This window comes from Ornithorhynchus anatinus, chromosome X1 (assembly GCF_004115215.2).
Source record: "Ornithorhynchus anatinus isolate Pmale09 chromosome X1, mOrnAna1.pri.v4, whole genome shotgun sequence".
Taxonomy (NCBI): domain Eukaryota; kingdom Metazoa; phylum Chordata; class Mammalia; order Monotremata; family Ornithorhynchidae; genus Ornithorhynchus; species Ornithorhynchus anatinus.
The window spans coordinates 69,904,213-69,914,376 of NC_041749.1; the positions used below are offsets into that span (position 1 = coordinate 69,904,213).

Genomic DNA, 10,164 nt, shown 5'->3' on the forward strand with positions numbered 1-10,164 from the left:
CCTCACCGTCCCTCGGTCTCGCCTATCCCGCCGTCTCGCCTATCCCGCCGTCGACCTCCTGGGCCCTCCCTCCTCACCTCTGCCAAACTGATTCTCTTCCCCTCTTCAAAACCCTACTTAAAACTCACCTCCTCCAAGAGGCCTTCCCAGACTGAGCTCCCCTTCTCCCTCTACTCCCTCTACCACCCCCCCTTCACCTCTCCGCAGCTTAACCCTCTTTTCCCCCCATTTCCCTCTGCTCCTCCCCCTCTCCCTTCCCATCCCCTCAGCACTGTACTCGTCTGCTCAACTGTATATATTTTCATTACTCCATTTATTTTGTTAATGAAATGTACATCGCCTTGATTCTATTTAGATGCCATTGTTTTTACGAGATGTTCTTCCCCTTGACTGTATTTATTGCCATTGTTCTTGTCTGTCCGTCTCCCCCGATTAGACCGTAAGCCCGTCAAACGGCAGGGACTGTCTCTATCTGTTGCCGACTTGTTCATTCCAAACGCTTAGTACAGTGCTCTGCACATAGTAAGTGCTCAATAAATACTATTGAATGAATGAAAGTTTCATGTGTATTTTACTTCACGCCATGGATCGTTTCGCCTAATTCTATTCTACACTCCCAAGCCCTCCGCCAACAATCGGTGCTCATTACATACGAGTGATTGTCCTTGGGATCAAATGCTCCTTAAGGGGGAATGGTGGCGAGGGTAGGGAGGAGCTCTCCTGCGGGGAGATGGAGCAAAAGCTGGGTATTACCAAATGTGTTAGGAGGCAGGGGGAGAGAAAGCCTAAGAATCCACAGTATAATCAAGAGGCAAATTAGCACCCTGGGCAGCAAGCCCTCGTGAGGCCACAGGCCGGACACAAGGCCACGGCCCAGGTAAAGTTGACTTTGAAGCGGGCCGAGCTGGCCGGACTCCACCCCTCGCCCTGACCCAGGGCGCACGCGCGACTCGTTCGCTCGATCAATTTGCGGCTCCTTCCCAATGAGGGAAGGGGGAGGAGGAGCCTTCGCTCGGCGCCCCTTCTGATTGGCCAGCGTTAGGAGGCGGGACGGAACGCGTCCAGTTACGTCTCCGTTTTGCCACTGAGCTGAGCTCTCCTTCCTGGCTAGAGGACACGGTCAAGATGGCGATGGTAGCCGGCCTATGGCGAAGGCGGCTCTCCGGCTGCGGCAAACAGGTATGTGTCTGTGCCGCCTCGCCGGCCTTTGCCAGAGTTCGGATAGTTGCCTTCACTGTGTCTTTTCTTCCCCGGGTAGGTGGCCGGGCTGCTGAGGAGGAGGTTTCACCGGACGGCCCCGGCGGCGCTGCAGGTAACGGAAAGCCCAAGTCCTTTTATTGTGTGCAGGGCAGAAGAGGGGATCAGAAGAGGGGTACCCCCCATCCCCTTTAACCATCAACGTTAGAATGGGCTATGTCTGCGCATCGTGATGGAGAATTCCAAGATGGGGGAGACGCCGGGGGATGGTAGCAGTTGCGGCCTTGCTCACCAGGGACATAAAAAGCGGGATTGTGGCGGAGAAGGACTAGATATTAGAAAACCTCCCCTAGGGTGGGTTTGTTGGGTTTTTTTTGCCGTCTTTCGAGCCCATTTAAGTGTAAAGGATCCCTCTTGCATATGCTTGTTTTAATATATAGCCTGGACAGGGGCCGATCCGGCCCCCAGGGTGTGGGTGGGCGGGCGAGTGTGCTCTGTGGCTCCTAATAAGGGTGTTTCTCGACTGTAAGGTACAATCGTACCTCTTTCTCACGACCTAGGGGAATAAAGTATCTGGGGAAGTCTTGCACCTACGTCCGAGGGTAATCCTGTGTGAAATGGGGATTAAGTCTGTGAGCCCCAGGTGGGACAACCTGATTACTTTGTAATAATTACGGTATTTGTTAAGTGCTTACTATGTGCCAAGCACTGTTCCAAGCGCCGCGGTAGATACAGGGTAATCAGGTTGTCCCACATGGGGCTCACATTTTTAATCCCCATTTTACAGATGAGGTAACTGAGACACAGAGAAGTTGTGACTTGCCCAAGAGTACACAGCAGACGAGTAGAGGAGGTGGGATTAGAACCCACGGCCTCTGACTCCCAAACACATGCTTTTTCCACTAAGTGATGCTGCTTCTCACGCTGTGCTGTATCCACCCTAGTGCTTAGAACAGTGCTTGGCACATAGTAAGCACTTAACAAATGCCATCATCATTATTATTAACCCCAGGTTAACCCAAGATAAGTCTATAGCTGGCAGGTTCATATCCCATGGTACAGAGCTGTTTTGCTCACCACCTCTTAAAGCTTTTATTTCTCAGCTCCGGTAAAATCTTTATGTAGTTTCTATAGCAGACTACATATTCCTTCTGTGCAAATCGGAAACAAACCAACACTCCCTTGCTTCCTTACCTCCATAATGGTACCTCTTTCACTGTTTTCTTAGAGTATGCCTATCACATTGTTTGGGAATAAAGATATAGGAAATATGCTGCTGTACATAACTTCTTCAGAATTTGACTTGAGCATTTTTAAGTGCTTACCATGTGCCAAGCACTGTACTAAGCCCTGGGGCAGGTACAAGATAATCAGGTCCCACATTGGGCTTACAGTCTAAGTAGGGAGGAGAACAAGTATTGAGCCCCCATTTTGTAGATGAGGGAATTGAGGCCCAGAGAAGTTAAGCGATTTGCCCAAGGTCACACAGCAGGTAAGTGGCGGAGCTGGAATTAGAGCCCAGGGTCGTGCTTTCACCACTAGGCCATGTGACTTCCCATAATTCATTCAATTGTATTTACTGAGTGCTTACTATTTGCAGAGCAGCATACTGAGTGCTTGGAAAGTACAGTTCGGCAACAAATAGAGACAGTCCCTATCCAACAGGCCCACAGTCTGAAAGGGGGGACAGAGACAATGAAACAAGTAGACAGGCATCAGTATAAATGGAATTATAGATATATACACATCATTAATAAAATGTAATATGTACACATATACACAAGTGCTGTGTGGTGGGAAGGGGGTAGAGCAGAGGGAGGGAGTCGGGGCGATGGGGAGGAGGAGCAGAGGAAAAGGGAGGGTCAGTCTGGGAAGGCCTCCTGGAGGAGGTTAGCTTTTTGGTGGGCTTGTGAAGATTGTCCCTTCTGTTGGGGCACTTCAGCATTTTACCACTTTTCCTCATTTTACTTATTTTAGGAGTATGAAGCACAGAGTGAAAGTAGTATTAGCTAATCCAATCAAATAAGGTGTGTAGAAAGTGTGGATGCTGCCCAGAATATGCTTTGAGGTTGAAATGATTCTTGTTTCACACAAGTAGTATAGGATGAATGCAATATCATTCCCAAATTGATCGTGCTTATCTCACCCATGAATTGTTAAACGTCTATTTCTTAATAGGTAACAGTTCGGGATGCTTTAAATCAGGCATTGGATGAGGAACTGGAGAGAGATGAGAAGGTATTTCTGCTTGGAGAGGAAGTTGCCCAGTATGATGGTGCATATAAGGTAACGAAAACATGTCTGAAAGCTTGAAATTCCTAAAGCTGGGTGTGGTTTGGCAGTCATTGGTTTCAACTTTTTTTTAATTCCTGCAGGTTAGTAGAGGTCTTTGGAAGAAATACGGAGATAAGAGAATAATAGACACTCCTATATCTGAGGTAGGTTCTGTGTTCATTGTTAATCCATTTAAAGATAGTGATGATAATAGTATTTGTGCCCTTACAAAGTGCCAAGCACTCTTCTAAGCACTGGCGTAGATACAAGATAATCAGGTTAGACACAGTCCCTGCCCCTACATGGGGCTTGTAGTCTAGTGGGAAGGAGTCGTAATCATAATTGTGATATTTGTTAAGCACTTACTATGTTCCCGTTGTTGGGTAGGGATTGTCTCTTATTTGTTGCTGAATTGAACTTTCCAAGTGCTTAGTACAGTGCTCTGCACACAGTAAGCGCTCAATAAATACGATTGAATGTCGGGCACTGTACTAAGCGCTGGGGTGGATACAAGCAAATTGGGTCGGACACAATCTCATTCCCCCATTTTACAGATGAGGGAACTGAGGCACAGAGAAGCTAAATGACTTACCCAGGGTTACACAGCAGACCAGAATGGGGGGTCAAGATTAGAACCCAAATCCTCTGACTCCCAGGCCCATATTCATTCCAGTAGGCCACACTGCTTCTCTAGGTAGAGTGATGTATTCTTCCAAATAGTGGTTCAGATCTGCTGTTGAGGAAAAACTCAGCATTAATGAGTTAATATTTTTGTATTAATCATAGTAATACTGTGTTAAATTACTAAGTAATGATTTGTGGTTTTAGTAGGTGTAGCAACTCAGTACTTTTGATTTTGTTTTTTAGATGGGCTTTGCTGGAATTGCTGTAGGCGCAGCTATGGTACGTAACATTTCTACAAACTCACCTGAGGGTTTTTTATTTTATGCCTTTAATTTTTTGCATCTTGTAAAACAAGTTGACTCTCAGAGCTCTAAGGTTTTTAATGGGACTTTCCAATTTCACAGGCGGGGTTGAGACCTATCTGTGAATTCATGACCTTCAACTTTTCAATGCAAGCAATTGACCAAGTTGTGAACTCAGCTGCCAAGACTTACTACATGTCAGGTGGTACTGTGCCAGTGCCTATTGTATTCAGAGGGCCTAATGGTGCCTCTGCGGGCGTAGCTGCCCAGCACTCACAATGCTTTGCTGCTTGGTACGGGCACTGTCCTGGACTAAAAGTGGTCAGTCCTTGGAGTGCAGAAGATGCTAAAGGACTCCTGAAATCAGCAATCCGGGATGATAATCCAGGTGCGTAAAAATGAATTAATCCCAGTGCCATTTGCTGAGTATATTTTGTTTCATTATAATCTGTCTCGAAGAGAGGTGGATAGTAAATTCATTTCCATCTTGAGTTCTGTATATTCTAGGGCTAGTATCTTGTATGAGTAGAAAAACCTGTTAATGGTGTGTATTGAGTGTTTACCATGTGCAGAGCACTGTACTAAGTGCTTGGGAGAGTACAACAAAATTAGCACACACGTTCCCTCCCCATAACAAGCTTACGGTGTAGTCTACATTCAGTTTTTCCAGTATGCATATTTTCACTACATGTTCTGGCTAGAATGTGACAACCGGAATAAGGGATGCAGAATTCTGCTGCTAATATGCATCTGTCTAGATGCAGCTCCATGCGGTGTTGGGAGAAATGGTTGTATGCATGCACATACTGTCAAACACGGGGAAGTATATTCTTCTAGAACCCAAGTGAAAGGAAACTCGTGGGGTTCTATGCAAGAATGCAGTCCGTGCGTTATAGGGGAACTGGGTTTTGGGTTACTGGGTTTCTGCTGGCTTTTTTTGCTTGACATGGGCAAATTGAAATAGCAAGGCCTAGTAGGTAGAGCACGGACCTGGGAGTCAGAGGACCTGATTTCTAATCCAGGCTCCGCCACTTCATTCAATTATATTTATTGAGCATTTACTGTATGCAGAGCACTGTACTAAGTGCTTGGACAAAGTACTTGTCTGCTTTGTGACCTTGGGCAAGTCACTTCATTTCTCTGGGCCTCAGTTCTCTCATCTGCCAAATGGGGATTAAGACTGTGAGCCCCACTTGGGAGAGGGACTGTGTCCAACCTGATTAGCCTGAATTTATCCCAGTACTTATAGACCCTGGCACGTAAGTGCTTAAATGCCATTAAAAAAAAATCCATTAGTGTAGGATGGCCAAAATGACTTACTGGTGTAACACGGGGTTGGGGTTTCCTAATGTCAATTTTTAATCTGTGGGAAAGTTCCTATTTATCCCCACAATTCGTTCATTGGATACATATATCAGGTTTTTTGACCTCCTCCTTTATATGTATTTCTGACCTAGCAAGTAGTTTTTGAGATGTTGAAACTTTTTTTGCAGTGGTGATGTTGGAAAACGAATTGATGTATGGAGTTCCTTTTGAATTTCCAGAAGAAGCTCAATCAAAAGATTTTGTGGTTCCTATGGGGAAAGCTAAAATAGAAAAGCAAGGTAAGAGAATTCTGAAATTACGTGCTATTTCATCATCTTATTTCCCTTTAAGTATAATTATTTATTGGATCAGTAATGTTTTGAGTTTAGAATTTTAAATAAAATAGTGTTTGTATATGTATATGTGTGTGTGTGTGTGTGTGAGGTTTCTCAAACTACATAGGGGAATGAGGTAAACAGTATATGAGAAGAGCACTGTTTCCTGTGGGGATTTGTTTAAACTTTTAACTGGCTTGATATAACAGGTTATCCTTTTATTTTGTTTCAGGCACCCATATTACCTTGGTTTCACACTCAAGATCTGTTGGCCACTGTATGGAAGCAGCTGCTGTACTAGCAAAAGAGGGGATTGAATGTGAGGTGTGTTGATGTCTGTTCATTCTAAAGGCCAGGCCCTCCTGAAGAAATTTTTAAAATTTGAGAAGCAGTCTGGCTTGGTGGTCTGAACATGAATCTGGGAGCCAAAACTGCCCAATCTGAAGATCTGGGTGGTGTTTCATGATCCACCACGTCGTAGATGTAGGTGAAGTCATGCTTGAACGCAGTTCCCAATCTTATCTGTAAAACGGGGATGGTTATCCTTCTAGTTCACTGTAATTCGATGTAGACTCCTTGCTTTTCAACATACTCTGTTCTTCCATAACGTGGGTTTTCACTACCTGTTCAGACTAGGGCCCTGGGGAATTAGGAAGGATTCTGCCGGCACTCTGCATCTGTCTTGTTAAAACACGATGCAGTGTGGGGAGAAAGGGTTTTGCATAGGCACATGGCATCGGTCAAGGCATGCGTACAGGAAGTCCTCGACTCATGATTGACTGAGTTGGCGCTCCCCACGACTCTTTACGACACCAGATCAACGCCAGGTTTGTGAGGTAAGTATTTTGTGACCCTGCCTTCTCCCTCCTTGCCATTTCCCAGTTCCCCCTCACCCCGCCTCTGCTGACTGTAGTTCCTGCTGTTACTGTTGGCCTCCCTAAGGCCACAGAGCGGGGGGCCAGCAGACAGAAGAGGGGGCTGAAGGCGAATGGCAGTGGATACCAACCCGTCCTTCCCTGCCACTACTGGTGGTCACAGTCGGTAACAGCCCCCTTCCATCAGCCTGCCATAATCCAGGCCCTATCCCCAAGACTTGCCATAGCTGCCATCAGCTCCATTTGGTCATCACCTTGGGAGACCGCTGTGGCCCTGGGGGAAATAGGTAATAGTTCTTGCAACAGCAGCAGTGTCTCAGGCCCCCCTCTGGCACCACTGCAACCCTTTGGACCATTCCAGCCCAGCCTGGCTTAGAGTTTCCACTCAATTTGCCCCCAATTTGCCTCAGTTTGCACTGGAACTGAAGCAAAGTCGCCTCTACAACAAGAACTAGCTCTCTCCTCAGAGCTTTGCACCTCTGGTTTCTTTTTCACTGCTTTTCTGGGCTCTCCCCTCTTTTCTCCTGGTACCTCCCCGTCCTAGATCTAAAGAGGATTTCACAAAGAAAACACTCACCACTGCTGAATAGGTATTTTGCCCTTTTACCTACCTGTTGACCTGCTTTCCCCCCCGCCCCCCCCCCCCCACCTACAATGAAGAGTTCATTTTATAGTCCCACTAGACTAAGCTCGCTGTGGCACCATATCTACCAACTCAAATATTGTACTCTCCCAAGAGCGTAGTACAGTGCTCTGCACACAAGTGCTCAGTAAATACAAGGAATTGTTTGTCACTTATACAAACAGCATGTTCATAGTGATCATACCCTAGGTTTGCTTGCATTCACAGAGTTCCTTGGTTCTTAACCTGCTACTGGGGTTCAGAATATTTTGAATAACAGCACAAAAGAGTTAAAGCAGATACTGGGTGCAAGGGAGGGGGGAAAACATTTTTCTTGTTGTCTGCACTTTCTAGCCATCCATGTATGCATCAGTTCACTCATCAGTTGAATTTCCAGACATCATCACCAGCTCTTTCTTTTTCTTCCCTCTTCCCTCCGCCTATTGACAACACTGAAAGGAAAGCCCTTTTTGATTCTAAGGTTCCAGAAAAGCCAACAACGAAGACTCCAACCAAGAGCCCTTCAAAAAGTCCCTCCAACCCCATTGGAAATCTCACCCAATCAGACCCACCAACCTAATTTTGTAAAACAAAAATGGGGAAAGGGGTAAAACATCTCTCTCTAGATATTTTTGTAGGTAGGGGTGATGTGCTTTATACTCTTATATATCATGTTTGCAACAAGTGGTTTATGTCCATGTGATTGCTGCTTACAGTCAAAATGCATTAGTGTAGCTACCTTACCTGTCAATAACTGAGTTTATAGTTCTGGGTAATTTTGAATTAAAAAAAACAAACCATCAAATTTGGTTCTAACATCACAGTTTTCAGAAACCAATTGTGTCTCAAGGTTTGAGGACATCCTGTAGTATAGTGCAAGTTTCTCTTAACACAGGGCCCTTTGGAAATGTAAGCCCACCACCCCCCTCTGAGTTATCGAAGAACTGAGTTTGCTTTTTAAGCTTCATCTCAACTAATGGTAGCTAAGTTCCAGATCTCTGAAAAATGAATAGAGTACCAATAGATCTTTTCCCAAACTAATCACGTCCTTCCTGTTAACATATTTTTTTTGGATAAACATAAGGGAGGGAGTTATGTGAGGCCATCGTTTTAAGGAGAAAAGGTACTGATGATCAAAGACCCTGTTGAAACCACTTCTTACTGTTGCTTCCATATGTGTATATGCAACAAGGCTTATAGAAAGCTGGCCCAGGACTTGCTTAGCTGGAAGTGACAAACTAGAAGATGCAGGATGTTTAAAGGCCTAAGCACAGGTTGTGTTAACAGTTGTGTTCCCTTTTTTTTAAAAAAAAGAAATCCCTGTAAAGGGAGGTGAACTTGAGTGAGATTCCCTAGCAATTATTTTGTCTGGAAGAAAGAACTATGAATTTTCTCTTTTTCAGGTGATAAACCTGCGTACCATCAGACCAATGGACATTGACACCATTGAGGCTAGTGTAGTAAAGACCAACCATCTCGTAACTGTTGAAGGAGGCTGGCCGCAGTTTGGAGTCGGAGCTGAAATTTGTGCCCGAATCATGGAAGGTATTTCAGAAAACATTCTGGAAGAACAGTCAGATTAACTTCATGGTTTCTAAGAAAACAGTAGTCTTATAACTACATCCCTAATGTTATGGTCTCAACTACGTCCCTCACTTCTCCTCCAGGTCCCGCATTCAACTTCTTGGATGCTCCTGCTGTTCGTGTCACTGGTGCTGATGTTCCTATGCCTTATGCGAAGACTCTAGAAGAGAATTGCATACCTCAAGTCAAGGATATCATATTTGCAACAAAGAAAACACTTAATGTTTAGCTTTTTCTCTTGAAATTCAAGTCTGTTGGGATTTGTTTTTAAAAACTTGCTTAATGGTAAAAGGAGCTATTATTTAACCTAGACTCTACTACATGAATTCAACTTATTTAACTATTTTATTCTCTAGCCACAAGGCCTACCTTTTTCTGTTGAAGGAAGGTCTAAGGCTGCTTGATGTGGCGAAATGCACACTCTACCAGCTTCCCTGCCCTTTTTGTCTGTTACCATTGCCATGTCTGGGGGGGGGTTGGGGAGGATAGGGATGGGAAAGGGTTAATGTAAAATTTTATCATATCTTGTGTCTCAAAATGCCAGTTGGGGCAAGAGTACTGAGTAAGCATATCTTCAAAAAGTATATAACATGAAAGAAGTCTACCTTGACTAGATTGTTTTTTAAACAAATAAATAAATTCCAGACCCTTGTTGGATTTGTTCTTCAAACCAGACTTACTACATGGGACACAAGCATCTGGGCTAAAACTTTTTTTTTTAAATGCACTGGATTCCCAAAAACCTATTTGAGTATAAACTCTGCCTGCTTTTGATGAATAACCAAATTATTTCCAAATACTAAAGCTGGAACTTCATGGAGACTCCCTCACTACTTGCCAGCCTTGAGGAGGACTAAAAAGTGAGTCCTCAATGCTTCTCTGATGGTCAGCTATGGCATCACTTTAACTTTCCTACTCTCAACAGAGGGGCCAATTTTGGCTTTTGCCCCACTTCACCATTAAAAGAAGCACTTTTTATCATCTGTCATTATAAATATACAGTTATCAAATGTGATCATTTACCTTGATTGAGCTGTTTGTTCTGA

At 44.5% G+C, this 10,164-nt stretch overlaps 1 protein-coding gene across 1 annotated transcript; it reads left to right on the forward strand.

Annotated features, from left to right (window-relative positions):
- Positions 1–1,022: 1,022 nt before the first annotated feature.
- Positions 1,023–9,775, forward strand: PDHB (pyruvate dehydrogenase E1 subunit beta). Its single transcript, XM_029051518.2, has 10 exons — positions 1,023–1,179; positions 1,259–1,312; positions 3,376–3,483; positions 3,573–3,635; positions 4,339–4,374; positions 4,500–4,785; positions 5,891–6,001; positions 6,270–6,361; positions 8,938–9,079; positions 9,202–9,775. The coding sequence occupies exons 1-10, from the start codon at positions 1,126–1,128 to the stop codon at positions 9,345–9,347; spliced, it is 1,092 nt and encodes a 363-aa protein (XP_028907351.1). The 5' UTR covers positions 1,023–1,125; the 3' UTR covers positions 9,348–9,775.
- Positions 9,776–10,164: the final 389 nt, after the last annotated feature.